Source organism: Mus pahari, chromosome 14, assembly GCF_900095145.1.
Source record: "Mus pahari chromosome 14, PAHARI_EIJ_v1.1, whole genome shotgun sequence".
NCBI classification, from domain to species: domain Eukaryota; kingdom Metazoa; phylum Chordata; class Mammalia; order Rodentia; family Muridae; genus Mus; species Mus pahari.
Window position 1 is genome coordinate 73,559,400 of NC_034603.1, and position 14,987 is coordinate 73,574,386.

The 14,987-nt window shown below is 48.0% G+C and overlaps 2 protein-coding genes across 2 annotated transcripts; one reads left to right on the forward strand and one right to left on the reverse strand.

The window, feature by feature from the left end:
- Nucleotides 1-1,425: 1,425 nt before the first annotated feature.
- Ftsj3 (FtsJ RNA 2'-O-methyltransferase 3) lies at nt 1,426-8,605 on the reverse strand. The gene is made up of 21 exons (XM_021212466.2): nt 8,318-8,605; nt 8,138-8,231; nt 7,874-7,979; nt 7,346-7,392; nt 7,165-7,244; nt 5,827-5,926; nt 5,547-5,741; nt 5,358-5,473; nt 5,153-5,257; nt 4,972-5,072; nt 4,740-4,820; nt 4,503-4,655; nt 4,277-4,412; nt 3,240-3,421; nt 2,992-3,109; nt 2,647-2,921; nt 2,442-2,527; nt 2,253-2,352; nt 1,971-2,154; nt 1,803-1,897; nt 1,426-1,717 (listed from the first exon to the last, which is right to left on the reverse strand). The coding sequence occupies exons 2-21, from the start codon at nt 8,202-8,204 to the stop codon at nt 1,525-1,527; spliced, it is 2,520 nt and encodes an 839-aa protein (XP_021068125.1). The 5' UTR covers nt 8,205-8,231; nt 8,318-8,605; the 3' UTR covers nt 1,426-1,524.
- An 89-nt stretch (nt 8,606-8,694) lies between these two features.
- Nucleotides 8,695-14,933, forward strand: Psmc5 (proteasome 26S subunit, ATPase 5). The gene is made up of 11 exons (XM_021212075.2): nt 8,695-8,773; nt 9,384-9,455; nt 12,691-12,760; nt 13,011-13,108; nt 13,264-13,551; nt 13,743-13,869; nt 13,959-14,149; nt 14,244-14,342; nt 14,422-14,532; nt 14,637-14,723; nt 14,840-14,933. Exons 1-11 carry the CDS (start codon nt 8,720-8,722, stop codon nt 14,891-14,893), a joined length of 1,251 nt encoding a protein of 416 aa, XP_021067734.1. The 5' UTR covers nt 8,695-8,719; the 3' UTR covers nt 14,894-14,933.
- The last annotated feature ends 54 nt before the right edge of the window (nt 14,934-14,987 follow it).

Below are 14,987 nucleotides of genomic sequence, written 5' to 3' on the forward strand. Positions count from 1 at the left end.
GTGAAAACAAGATGGACCCCAAGGTGGATAGCAGCAGGATGGACAAAGTGGACAGCAAGACAGATAAGACACCTGATGGCTTTGCTGTTCCAGAGCCACCCAAACGCAAGAAAAGCCGGTGGGATAGTTAGAGGGTATGTGAAATCAGCGTTGTCAGTTGTCTTTAATTTTATTTTTAGGAAGAGTTTGGTAATGAGGTGTCTCAGGGCTGGGTTGGGGTCCAAGATATACAAATCCCCTGCCCTTGGTGGAGAACTGGAGAGTGAATTATACCTTCATCTGGTGTTCATTCAGAGGTTTCCTTGGGAACCTGAGTTGGCCCTGGAAAGCAGAGAGCTGGGAAGCTTGTGTTGCTGTGGGTGAGTTTTAAGGAGGGTAAGTAGAGTACTTAGGGAGAAAGGGNCTTTTAGGGCACAAAAACTCACNCTGGGTTTATAATAGCTTATATTTTTTACTAAAATGTCACCTTATAAACATCTATAAATTGGACTTTTTTTCTTAGCTGTGGCCAGGCAGTCCCAACTTCTGCTCTGTTAGGGATGCTTGGGAAGCAATGGTGCTTTCAGATGTTTGCAGGGAAGGTGCCTGAGCTCTCAGGCTCCCCAGACTGTTTCCAGCCCTGAGACATGTAGGAAAGACAGCCTTCCAGACACAGGCTTTGAAAGCCACTGGGACTGAAGGAATGATCATCTTGGAAGGATTCCAGGATGATCCAGGCCTGGAGTACTGCTAAATTTACCATTTAAAACCAACCCCAACAGTAGCATTCAAAGTGTCTATTTGTTTTGTTTTGTTTTTTTAAACTTGCCCTAATAGTAGAAAAAGTCTTCTGCTGAAATGATTTTGATTTTTGTTCTATCTTGTTTATAAAAGAAAAAGAAATATACAAACTTTGAATTTTGTGATTTTTGTGAAGGTTTCTTTAAGATGTGCATTCCCTCTCTGCTTGCTCGATAGTAAATGTCTTACTACTGGGACCTGAGGGCTGTCGTTTCTACCATGCAAGTTAGTTGCTACATATTAAATTATGGCTTGGAACAGTACAGCCCATGATGTGAAATGTGGGGAAGTGCTTGCTTATTAAACTATCAGAAAAGTTCTCTCTTTTTATCTTTTTATTCAAATACTGGAAAAGGGTGGGAGAGGACTCCAAAGGAACCATATGCTTAGCCACAGGCTACAACAAAAGTGCCAGCAATACTGAATTCCCCTGAAGCTTAGAAAAGATTTGTTCCCATCCCAAGCGAAGATGTGGGTTGTCAGTCTGTCTGACATGATGAAATATTTCCTTGGTGCTTTCATGGTAATTCTCTGTATACCTCCCTTCCCGTTTGTCTCTCTTTTTTTTTTTTTTTTTTTTTGTGGTTTTTTGAGACAGGGTTTCTCTGTATTGCCCTGGAACTCAGTTTGTAGACCAGGCTGGCCTCGAAAGAAATCCGCCTGCCTCTGCCTCCCCAGTGCTGGGATTAAAGGTGTGCACCACCACACACGGCCCTGTTCTTCAGTCTTTGCAGACAACTCTGCTCACTTTCGCTTGTGTTTCTTCTTCTGTTCCTTTCGTTGCTGTGCTCTCTGATCCTTCTTCATCCGAGAGTCCACTACCTTGAAATGACCTCTGACTCCAGCTGGCCTCCGGACCTTACGGCCTACACCCTTTTTGGCTACAACATAGGTCACCTGGCGTTTCTCCTTGCCAAGTCCAGCCTTCTTGTAGAGACTATAAAAGAAAGAAACAGGTTAAAAGGTCTGTTCTCTAGAACTCGATAACCCAGTGTCCTTAGGACTCTTCTTTGCCAGATCACCTTCGCAGCTGTGCCACTTTTTCTCGTTCTGAGATGTCCACTGTATTCACCACAGCTTCTGCCTTCTTTTTGGTCTGCTCCAGCTTCTTCAGCATCTGGGAAGAAGCATCAGTTAGTCTCTATACCTTTCTCCACAGCTCCTAACCTCAGGCAACCTCAGCCACTTACCCTCCGTTTCTTTCTGGCCTTGGCCTCAGCTACTTTCTTGATGGGCCGTGCATTGATTTCCCGCCAGCGTTTTCGGTAATGTTCCACTTCCTTCTTATCAATAGGCAGCTGGCGTATCCGATGCTGTTTCTCTTCCTGCGCGAACCACTCAGGAAGTTCTCCCTCCTCTTCATTAAAAGCATACCTGAGTAGAGAGGAGACCAGGCCAATAATCCCCTGTTGAAATCACTGGAAGAAAACTTGGCATAGTCCACCGCACCTGACAGTGTGCTGGCCCCTTACCGGTTGAATGAATTATCTATAAGGTCTCTCTTTGCCTTTTTGGAAGAGGCAATAACAGCACCTAGAGCAAGGCCTTCAGGGTCCAGAATTCGGTATTTCACTAGAGAGGTAAAGACAAAAAATCAAAGCCCGATTCTCATCGCTGAAACTTGGACTGGTTTCTCTCTCCACTGTGTACAAACCTCTTACCTGGGTCCTCAATAGGCACCACCTCAAACCCATCCTCATCTGCCTTAGAACCACGGCTTCGCTTCACACCACGGGATACTTTCCAACTGGAAGAGATAGACTGTGCTTATTCCACCTTTGCAAGGTGATACTCCACCTCGCTTCAACTTTTCTCTCATTTAAAACTGCCTAATGCAATTAATTGCACAGAAACCCATCCACTTACCTATCTTCATCTTCACTACTGCTGCTGTCACTATCTGAGCTGTTGCCTCTTTCCTCCCCTCCAGGGTCAGTGACAGCCTCTGTCCCCAAGACGGCTTCTGTCTCCTTAGGGACCTCATTCTGGCACTGGGGAGATTTCTTCTCAGTCTTCAAGTTAGTAGGTGGTGGAGGTGGATCTGTTGGCTGCTGCTCCTTCCGACGGCTCTTGTACAGCAGCTGTGCCTGGCTGATCTCCAGGGCTTCGTCAGCATCATCCTCTATCCCACTGAAGCCGTCCTATGATAGGAAAACCTCAGCATCCCTTCTGCTAGGGAATGCCATGTCCCACCAGTCTCCCTAGCTCTACCTTGGAGAACCACAGGCTAGCTTGCTCTTCCTGCAGCACTGCCTTTTCTTCTAGTGGTACCAACAATGGATTCTCTCCTTCTTCTTCTTTATTGTCATCTACTTGAGCAAACCGCAAGCTGTAGACCCAAAGGAAAGAGGTCAGATTCAAGAGACCCAACCAACCTCATAAGCTTTCCTTTGTCTGTGCCCACACTAGTTAATTCTGTCTCAGAGGGCAGCACTTCCTCTCAGACAGAGAGCCCATACCACTTCTGCTCCTTCAGATCGGAGTGTGTCCCGACTCCTGCCAGCTCTTCTGGATCCAGGTCACTTTCCAGAGAAGTATCATCATCGTCCTCAGCATCTGACACATAGATGTCATCCCTTGGCAGATCAGACAGAAAGGTGTCTGCAGCATTCATGTCTCCTTGGGTTACTTCCTCTAACAACTGAAGTTCAACAGGAATAGATTCAAGAACTTAGGCAGCATCTTCCCAAGCCCATTAACTCAGCTCAGCAACATTGATAAGAAAGAACACTGGCAAATATCAGTGCCTACACAGCAGCTGTGACCTAGGAAGCAACCAACCTGTCTAAAACACACAGGGTGCTGATCTACATACTGACTAGTTTACAAAAAAACCCTCAAAAGCCACTTGACATACAGAATTCACATTTGTGTGAATTTGATGCCGAGTAAAGGAGAACTCAACAGGCATCAAACTGCATCTGTTGATTTCGACTACTATTAGAACCCCAAAACATCTTCTCATGGTGGACAGAGCTGCTATTTGAGTATTTATCACATTCTGGGGATAATACTCAACCATTTCCATAAGATATGGTGTATTCTTATTTAACAAATGGGGAAAACAGACTAAGTTACATAATAAAAGGGGGGAGTTGGCACAAATTGTTCCAGCTCTATTGCCTCTCCTGTGTCATAAAAAAGGTGACCAGGCCATTGCACCACAGAAGCTCATTTTGCTGTGAGATTGCTTTGAAAGGCATGTTCTTCAGCAGCCCAAATCACGGTGCTCATTAGACCCAGTGAAGTCAATGCGCCCTCTTGGTAACCCAAGCACTACAACTTCATCTACTGTTGTGTGAACTCTTGGTCTGAACTCTAGCTTATAGATCTTCCTGATCTCATCATATTAGACGTATTTCAATTTAGCATTCTGGAGTCATGGGGTACTCTGTTTCTCCTCTAGTATTTATAGGTAAACACAACAACCAAATCCCATGATCACTCTATATATTTAACTCAGTGTTTCCCCCTGCCTCTGAGCCCTCAAACTGACCTGCTGACCACGGATGGTTCGCAGGGAGAACATGCCTGTCTCCCCCTCATCTGCAATAGAAACCCCAGGCAAATCCATCTTCAGCTCTACACGCTCCCGCTGCTTCCTCTGCTCACGAAGCAATTTCTTCTTCTTCCTGAACAGATAGTTGAGGGATTTAACCTGCTTGTCTCCAAAACTTGAGTGTCCTTTACCCTTTCCATGTACTCGTTGTCAGACCCCTCACCTCTTTAGTTCTGCCACTTCTTGGGCTTTCATCTCTGCCAGAGTCCGATTAAGCTGTTCTTCCTCCTCTTTCTCGTCTTCCTCCTCTGAAGCCTGCTTTGTCTCAGCAACTGACTCTTCCTCATCACCTCCTTCTTCTTCTTCTGAGCTGAGGCTGACAAACCAGTCCAAAGGTTTATTTTCCCAGACACTTGAACCCACACCCAACCCTCCTTAACCCTGGCTACCTCCTCCTTACCTGATGTCCAATGCCTTTGCTTGCTCTTTCAGCTTCTTGGCCACATATCGCCGAAGCTTTGTTCTCCAATTCAGAAGAGACCTGCCCAAGAAATACTATTACTGACTAATCTTACTGTCTCCATCTTTGTCCCTGTCTCTTCTTAAAAGTCCAGATTTCAGACTTTAGCCACAAACTTAACAGAATCCTGGTCCCCAGAGTCCAACGTCATGTTGCCTTTACACCTGAGTACCTAAGTTCCTTTCGCCCCAGCACTTTGATGTCCTGACAGCATGCTCTAATGTCTTCAGTTGTAGCTGGGTGCTGGGCCAACTCTTCATCATCTATTGAGATCTGTTTGTGAAGGAAGGGAATGGGATGTTGTTCTGGCCATGTTTCCAGCCCTCCCAGAGACTCTCACTCTGGGAACTCACTTCGCTGGCCTTGGAGAGGAAGTCAACAGGATTGGCAGCTCGCAAGAAGTCCGTAACTGAGGTTCGGTGATAAAGAGTAAGGTCACCTTCGGCATAGCCTTCAGCCTTAGGAAGAGAAATAAGGATAATTACTAGACAGTCGCTTCTTAGATAATCAAGTTCTCCCAGTTTCAGAACCCATTTCTTACAACAGTAACAATACCACCTTTGGCTTCTTCTTTGTCACCAACTCAGTAACAGTTTTAGCCTGAACTTCAACCTCCTTAAAGGCAAACTTGGGATCGAAGAATTTAGCATCAACCTTGTCTGGAGCCAAGAATCCTAAAAGGAGAAGATAGATTAAAAGTATGCTTTTATAATTAGGCTGTGTCAAGAGGAAGTAGTGATGGCTCACCTTGACAGACTACAAAGATTTCTGCAGATTCATGGCGAGAGGCCTGGGGCTTCGTGGCCTGGACACGGTGGAACAGCTGCTGGAAGATCCACAGCAGGGGCTGATAGTCTCGGGAACGAAAGACTTTTGTGATGAAACAACCACCACGGGCCAAAAAATCACAAGCCAAACGTAGAGCCATCAGAGTTAGGTGAGCTGTAGGACAGAAACAGTCAGGGAACCTCTGCAGCCTTGGGACCTGCCATGTCCACCCTCACCTCCAAACCCACACTCCCTGTACCTTGTGAATAAGCATCATGGACCCAACTAGCCCCCACATTGGGAGCCCCATCATTGAGCACAACATCAACTTTCCAGGTCTTCAGCTCCTTCCTCAGGGCCTAATGAAAGTAAAGGGGTTATAGCAATGGAAACAGTAATTGCTAAAGAACAGAATTCTGCTTCAGTCATCTGTCTAGTCATTTACTGAGTGCCCACCATTGTCAACATACTTCACCAGGTACTAGGGATGCAGCAACAACAAAGCTTAGAATTACTTCCCTGGAAAGAACTTTTCTGAAGATAGATCTCTTATCCTTCCACCAATTCACAGTACTATCCCCGCCAGGCACGGTGGCACTCCACTGCAATTCCAGTACTCAAGAGCTAGAGGCAGGGGCTGGAGAGATGGCTCAGTGGTTAAGAGCACTGACTGCTCTCCAAAGGTCGTGAGTTCAAATCCCAGCAACCACATGATGGCTCACAACCATCCATAATGAGATCTGATGCCCTCTTCTGGGGTGTCTGAAGACAGCTATAGTGTAACTTACATATAATACATACATACATACATACATACATACATACATACATACATACATACATAAAAAAGAGGCAGAGCGACTTGGGATCAAGGCCAAACTAGGCTATGTAGTCAGCTCCACATCAGTGTGGGATACACAGGAGCTATACTAAAGTACAGAGCAAGATTCTATCTCAAGGAGAAAAGGAAAAACAAAAACACTAGATTGTAAATAAAGATGGAAATGTACACCAGGATTGTCAGTCTTTTTGGCCATGTGCTTGAAACCATGGTAAATTGGGAAGTATTTCACTCTTTTTTTGTTTTTTTTTTTTTTGAGATAGGGTTTCTCTGTGTAGCCCTGGCTGTCCTGGAACTCACTCTGTAAACCAGGCTGGTCTTGAACTCAGAAATCTGCCTGCCTCTGCCTCCTGAGTGCTGGGATTAAAGGCGTGCGCCGCCAGTGTTTCACTCTCTTTTTTATTTTTTTTGGTTTTTCGAGACAGGGTTTCTCTGTATAGCCCTGGCTGTCCTGGAACTCAATTTGTAAAACAGGCTGGCCTCGAACTCAGAAATCCGCCTGCCTCTGCCTCCCGAGTGCTGGGATCAAAGGCGTGCGCCACCACGCCCGGCCAGTGTTTCACTCTGGGCACTAGTGGCACACCCCTTTAATCCCAGCACTTAGGAGGCAAAGACAGGCGGATTTCTGAGTTCCAGGCCAGCCTGGTCTACATAGTTGAGTTCCAGGACAGCCAGGGCTACACAGAGAAGTCCCCCCCGCCCCCCCAAAAAGGGAAATGACACCACATAAAGAGGAAAGAAGAGAGGTCTTATTACCTGCCTACAGCGTTCTGTTGTGATATCTTCCTGGAGAGTCACCACATTGGGGAGAGGCTTGATTGGAACCAGGTCCACTCCTGAAAGATGTTAAGTCAGTGTATTAAAGGGTGGAAGGAGATGTAGGACAAACTTAGTACTTCACCCACCCCTCCCCCTCAAATACCCAAGAGTCACTCACCTACAATAAGACTGGATACAGGCATAAACTTGGCAGCCACCTGCAGCCTGTGAAAGAGAGAGATTTAAATACCTTTCATTCCTTGGCAATATGACTTCTCACGCCCTTAAGGGGCACCTGTTAAGTGTAGTGGTCAAATGTCTATTCATACATTCAAGAAGCAACCTGCTGGGCATGGCAACACAGGCCTGCATTACCAGCCACTAAGGAGGGCAAGAGATTAAGACCAAAAGTTCAAAGCCATCCTTGGCAATTTTTCAGAGTCAAGTCCCTGTCTCAATTAAAATAAAAAAGCAATTGGAGATATAACTCGGTGGTGGAGCGGCTGCCTAGCATAAGTTAAGTCCTTAGGTTTGGTCCCACAAGAGGAGGAAAAATGACACTCCCTTCCAAAATTTGAGAGAGAGACATGCTATATGGACTATTTAATCTGAATTGTGTAATCGGATTCCCACCCTCCCCCAAAAGCAACTCAAAGCCAACCAGTGCCAGGAACGTGTCATCATAGCGGCCCCTGCCAAACGTTACCATCCGCCAGGCGCAGCACACAGGTCCAGCAAGGCCCGGGCTTTCTGCAGAAACTGAAAGCGGCGATTGAGCTGGATCAGTTTGAAGGCAGAGCGCGAACGATAACCTGGACCGTGGGGAGTGGATGTATAAGGCAATAACGTCAACGGAGGCCTTTTCCAGGAGGAAAGCCTCACAACCCCATAACCCCTCGAAGGAAAAGTAACTCAGGATTCGAAGCAGCGGGAAGACAGATATGTTGTTCCTCCGCGCGAACCCACTCACCGGTCTCCTTGGCCAAGTGATAGAACTTGTCCCGCCGGCTCTTGCCTACTTTGCCTTTCTTGCCCATGGCGGGATGGGGTAGTATCACTCACTCCTGGGAGGAAGAAAGAAAACGATGAGGACGTCTTTCCGAGCACTGGATCTCGCTTCGGTTCCTTAGGCGGTGGAGCAGTCGCTTACCGGGACGTTAGAGAGCCCTTAACTCGGCAGGTTTTCAACACTTCGGAAGCAGCACATGTAGGCAGTAATCGTACTTCCGCTTCTGCGCGCGTTTCCTACGTTCCTGGCGCCAGGATTTCCGCCCTTTTGAGTGTGGCCAAAATTTTTTTGTGTTTGCGGGTCTTACAAGTTAAAAGTAGAGGCTAGGAAGTAGGGTGCAATAACTCGTATCCTAGACTCTAGGAAGCATCAACCAGAAGTTCAATGTCTCTTCACAAAACTAGTGACCTCCAGTAGAGCCTCTACTAATAGAGCCACTGTGTTTGCCCCGCCACACACCCCGCCCATTGACCCGGAACTGTTCTCGGTGGTGACCCAGGTCGCACGCTTTCGCCTCCGCGCCTGCGCGATAGGGTGACTTGGATGCCGACGGTCCCTGCCGAAAGAGGGAAGATGGCGCTTGATGGGCCAGAGCAGGTAAGGGTTCTGCCGCGGCGGCAGGGCGGCATCCAAGCTGAGTGCGGAGTGCACAAAATCTGAAGTGAGGGGTGGCCACGAGCGAGAGGGTCGAGCGGATCAGGGCTGGGTGGACCACGTCAGACTGGCCCCTGCCTGGGACTGGATCTGCTGTGTCAGCGCAGCCCCGAGGAAAGCAGGACAGGGCTGGGTAGAAACTGAATGAAGAGCTGGCAAGCCGGAATGGCCTGGGGGTCGACCCGGACTTGGTCCCTCCGATCTGGCTTTGTCTGTAGTGGTTAAACCTTGGGCATGTATAGCTCTAGCCACAGGGCAATGCGCTCGGTGGCTATATGGCCCCTTGAGACTCTTAAAAGTCTAAGAAGGTAGGCGGTAATTGCATCCTTGTAGTGCGTTCAGAAATGAAGAGTTAGAACCAAGAACTAAGCCTCCGAAGTTCAAACACACAGACCTCGCCCATCGAGACATCAGTTTCTGAGGAAAAAGGGAATGATATTTTCCCGGCCTTGTTTCTTAAGCTATATGGTAGAGTGCCCCGAAAATACTTTGACTTTACCCCTTCGTAGTTTATGCCTTTTTTTTTTTTTTAACATTTACATTTGTGCTTCAGATGGAACTGGAAGAGGGGAAGGCAGGCAGTGGACTCCGTCAATATTATCTGTCCAAGATTGAAGAACTCCAGGTGAGTACAGACAGCAGAGGGAGCTAGTCGAGGATGCGAGCTGGGAGGTGCAGATTTAGATTTCTCTGTGTCCTTTTTCCCACTGGGAGGGAGTGCAGCCAAGAGTTCTTTTCCATTGTTGTCCGTTTGTAGGTCTTTGGGTGTCTGTTTCTTATGTGTATATGTATATATGCCTGCGTAAGCTTACGTGTACCACATGTGTACAGGTGTCTGTGCAAGGCAGAAGAGGGCAGTGGCTCCCCTGACACCTGAGTTACAGATAGTTGTGAGCTACCACAGGTGCTGAGAACTAAACCCAGGCTCTCTACAAAAGCAGTGAACCCTCTTAACTGCTGAGCCATCTCTCCAGCGCCGCCTTTGTAGTCAGGAAGTAGCAAGCTGTGTAAGGTGGATTGATAATCTCTTTGATGGGAACAGTATTTAGTCAGGATTTTTGTTTTGTGTGCTTGCTTTTCCAAGTTTTTCATTTTATTTTATGTGTTCGGGTGTTTTGCTCACATCTAATGTCTGTGCCATACGGTTGCCTGTGAAGGCCAGAAGACAGTATAGGATCCCCTGGAAATGGAGTTACAGAACGTTGTGACCTGCCATGTGGGTGCCGGGAATCAAACCCAGGTTCTCTAGAGGAACATCTGGTACTTTTAACCACCTCTCCAGGCCCAAGAGTCACCTATTACACCCGTAAGGTTGGCACTCCCGAGGCTGAGGCAGGGGTAGTGTTTTGAGTTTGAAGCCAGTCTGGATTACATAAAACCCTGTCTGGAAAACACAACCTGCAGAAGGAACCACTAGCCAGAGGTGGGAGTGGGGACGAGAATGGGTTTGGGAGGGAAGCTGCAGAGAGAATGTCTGAACTGCAGGTGCATTCACGGCTCTTCTGTTTAGTTTACTTCTTCCTCTTTAGACAAATGTCTCACCGTGTACCCGCAATTGACCCACAACTCCCTATGTAGATCAGGCTGGACTCAATCTCAGAATTCGCCTGCCTCCCAAGTGCTGGGATAAAAGCATGAGCCTCCCCACCCAGTATGGTTCTTATGCCTTTTTAATGCTTCTCCGAGTGGTTTCATCCTTCCCGGGTCTGAAAGGAAGCAGGAGAGTAGATGCTGTTGTCTGTCTTTTATTGTCTTGCCCTTGTCTTATTTTTGTTTATTTAGTGGATTTGTTAAAATAGAATCTCATTGTATATGGTCTGGCACTCTGCAGCACCCAGCCGCATTAGGGTTGGAATTACAAGCCTGTGTCATCATGCCTACCTATTAAACTGTTTTTCCTAATTTTATATCTTGAAATCCTTATCACCACCACCCTAAATACATAAATACAACCTGTTGGGTCTACATAATGTTACCTGTATGTATGTGCTCACTTGGTATTGGATAACCACATGGGGGTTCTTCCTTGGGGAAGTCTGTTGTCCTCTCAGAATTCCTCAGTAGCCCATAATTCTTTGTCTAGGGTTGGGGCCCCATGAATGAACCTCTCCCTTCCGTGTTAGCAAGCATGTCTGTGGGTGTCATCGGTGTACTTATTTAAGCAGCCATATTGATGAGACTTCATGAGTGTGGCCTCCTGACATTGCTAAGAGACGGTCTCCCAGCAAACGGTTGTTTCTCTGGCTCCTGGGATCTTTGAACTCCGAGCCTTAGGGGTAGGGGTTGTGTTGTACGAGTGTATCGGCTGGGACAAGGCACCGCTCAGCCTCTGTCTCTACATTTTGATCACTTGTGGTTGTCTGTAATTGTCTCCATTTGCTGCCAAGAGAAGTTTCTTGAGAAGGGATTAGAACTCCATTTGTCTGTAGGAAATGCACTGCAGTTAGGGATTATACAGGTAAAGTGGTTGTGGGTTCTCCAGGATCCATAACTTAACTAGCCCAGCATAGTTGGCTATGTTTCTAGTACCAGGCGTGATCCTCCTCCTGTTAAGCAGGCTGCAAGTCCAATTTGAGAACTGTTGGGCGCCACCACAGTAACTGCTGTGGTTCATAGCCATCGTAGCTGTGGAGAACTGTTGGTTGCTTCCTCCTGAGAAGCTTGTGTGGCGCCTTAGGGATAGAGCAGCCAAGTCAAGTGCTCTGGGTCCTGTGTGTGAAGTGCACGGTGCCTTCAGCAATGGAGTCACACTTCACTCCTCAGGAGGAAGGGGCACCACTGACAACAGAAATAGCCTGTGTTTTAGGAGTCTCTTGAGTGACTCTGACCAACAACTCAAAAGATGGCTTCTCAGACATGGTGGGTTTTTTATTAACCAGTACCGAATGGAGCATTATCAATCCAGATGGGAAAATAGCATTTAACTACATGTATATCCACAGCTTGTATGTATTATATATTATGTAGCTAGGGATAACTTTTCAAACGTCCTTACTATCTCATCTTGCTTTCCCTCCTGTATTTCTCTTCTTCCCGCTCTCTAATTAAAGTATCCTCCGTTCTCGTTTTCCCTACAAATCACTTACACCCCTCTGTTACACACACACACACACACACACACACACACACACACACACACACACACACGGTCTGTGTGTCACTTTCCTGGTTGCTGCAGTCACTCTGGGCTATATACACATACCAGAAGACTTGCAGCTCAGAACCGACTTCCCTTTAACTCAGAGCAATTGGGCCAGAACTCAGGCTTCTCATGCCAGGACCTTCCCACCGTCCCATGTTGCCTCTCCAGAAGCCACTCCCATGAGCAAAATGTAGTTTCTCTCCATTAGATTTTGTTCTTCTTGGACCAGTAGTGGTGGGCCTTTTGTGTTACTTGCCTGGGCCTTATTAGGAAATCCTTTTTTTAATTTTAATTAAGTTATTTTATTTATGTGAATACACTGTAGTTGTCTTCAGACACACCAGAAGAGGGCATCAGATCCCATTACAGATGGTTGTGAGCCACCAGATGGTTTCTGGGAATTGAACTCAGAACCTCTGGAAGAGCAGTCAGTGCAGCATCTTCTCCAAGCCTCTCGTAAGGAAATCTTAAAGAGGGCAGGACAGAGCCTTCAGATATTGCTGGGGAAGCTGAAGGAGCAACTTAAACCTGCCTTTAAGAGTCTCAGCTAGGCCGGGCGTGGAGGGAGGCAGAGGCAGGCAGATCTCTGAGTTCGAGGCCAGTCTGGTCTACAGAGTTCCAGGACGGCCGGGGCTACACAGAGAAACCCTGTCTCAAAGGGGGGGGGGGGAGGGAGAGGCTTTGACCTTGAGTAAGGGCTTGTCTCTTGTCTCCACAGCTGATTGTAAATGATAAGAGCCAGAATCTCCGTAGACTGCAGGCACAGAGGAATGAGCTGAATGCAAAAGGTGAGAGGGGAGAAGACAGAAAACTCGGTGTTGGTTTGAGGCAGGGTTTAGGTGTCCCCATCTTAGTGCCGTGCTCAGCCTCCTCTCGCCCACAGTGATGCTCTCGCTGTTCTCTGAGTGGCTGTCTCCATGCACATCTCTTCAAAGCCCTGCCCGCCGGAAGGAAGCCCCTTTCTTCCCTTCCGAGTGTTGACATGGTCCTTAGGTGCCTGTGTTTTGTTAATGGTTTGGGGCTGGTTGTTGTTTTTAGTTCGCCTGTTGCGGGAAGAGCTGCAGCTGTTGCAGGAACAGGGCTCCTACGTTGGAGAAGTCGTGAGGGCCATGGATAAGAAAAAAGTGTTGGTCAAGGTAAAAGCAGCATGGCACTGTGGCCCGGCTCCTGGCACCGCGGCCCGGCTCCTGGCGCACCCTCCCTGTCGCATTGCCCCACGCTTCCCTGTGAGAATCCTGGGGTGGCTGTGCTGACTACCGAGGGAGATCATAACCCCTTATTATTTCCTCAGGTCCATCCTGAGGGCAAATTTGTTGTTGATGTGGACAAGAACATTGATATCAATGATGTGACGCCCAATTGTCGGGTCGCTCTAAGAAACGACAGCTACACTCTGCACAAGATCTTACCTAACAAGGTGGACCCTTTGGTGTCACTAATGATGGTGGAGAAGGTGCCAGACTCAACTTATGAGATGATTGGCGGCCTGGACAAGCAGATCAAGGAGATTAAAGAAGTGATCGAGCTGCCTGTGAAACACCCCGAGCTCTTCGAAGCACTGGGCATCGCACAGCCAAAGGTACCCCAGCCTTAGACTCCCTCTGAACTGCAGCCAGCAACGAGGTTTCCAGAGCAGTAGCTAGTTTGAGTACACAGTCCAGGAGAGATCTCCCTCACCTCATGCAAGGACCCAACACAAAGCCCTCACATGTACATGTTCCCTAAGAGAGTTGCCCTTTCCCCTAAGTGTAATATATACTCTCCCTCTAGGGTGTCCTGCTCTATGGACCCCCAGGCACTGGGAAGACATTGTTGGCCCGTGCCGTGGCTCATCATACGGACTGTACCTTTATTCGTGTCTCTGGCTCTGAACTGGTACAGAAATTCATCGGGGAAGGTAACTGACCAAGGCTGTGAGGAGTGAGTGGAGGGGTCGATAGATGGTGGGGCGCACCTAGCTCTAATGCCAGGTTGGCCTCTGCACAGGGGCAAGAATGGTGAGGGAGCTGTTTGTCATGGCCCGAGAACATGCTCCATCCATCATCTTCATGGACGAGATTGACTCTATTGGCTCTTCACGGCTGGAGGGGGGCTCTGGAGGCGACAGTGAAGTACAGCGCACGATGCTAGAACTGCTCAATCAGCTGGATGGCTTTGAGGCCACCAAGAATATCAAGGTGAGACGGTATAAGCCTTAGACAGGCCAGCGAAAGGCGGGAGGTGGCATGCAGGCCTAAGAGCTGTGTAGCTGATCCCCACTCCTTTCCCCAGGTCATCATGGCTACTAATAGGATTGATATCCTGGACTCTGCCCTGCTTCGTCCTGGGAGAATTGACAGAAAAATTGAATTCCCACCCCCCAATGAGGAGGTCTGTGCTGGATTGCGCCTGGAGGAGCTCTGGCTGTGGAGACACTGCAGGGCTTAAGGCTTTCTTCTCTTATCCCTAGGCCCGGCTGGACATTCTGAAAATCCACTCTCGGAAAATGAACTTGACCAGGGGGATCAACCTGAGGAAAATTGCCGAGTTGATGCCAGGAGCTTCAGGGGCTGAAGTGAAGGTAACTGGAGGCTTCAGGGGAGCAGGGCAGTAGCAGGGAGCCTGAAGAGCCAGCTCAGTGCTAAGGGCTCCAGCAGCAGGGTCTCAGCTCCTCTCTCCACCTAGGGTGTGTGCACAGAAGCTGGCATGTATGCCCTGCGGGAACGGCGTGTCCACGTTACTCAGGAGGACTTTGAGATGGCAGTAGCTAAGGTATGTGCCTCCACTTGTCTGCCTTTGTGGTGGCTCTGGAGCAGGGGTCACGCTCGTGTTCACAGTACATAAATCTCTGCTCACCCTTGTATATGCTCTCCTCTCTCCCTCTCCAGGTCATGCAAAAGGATAGTGAGAAAAATATGTCCATCAAGAAGCTATGGAAGTGAGGCTGTGTCCTTTGTGTGGACCCCTTGTCCCCCCCCCCCCAATAAAGGTCTGTGCGATAATAAACTCTACAACTCCAGTTTGTTAATACGCAGT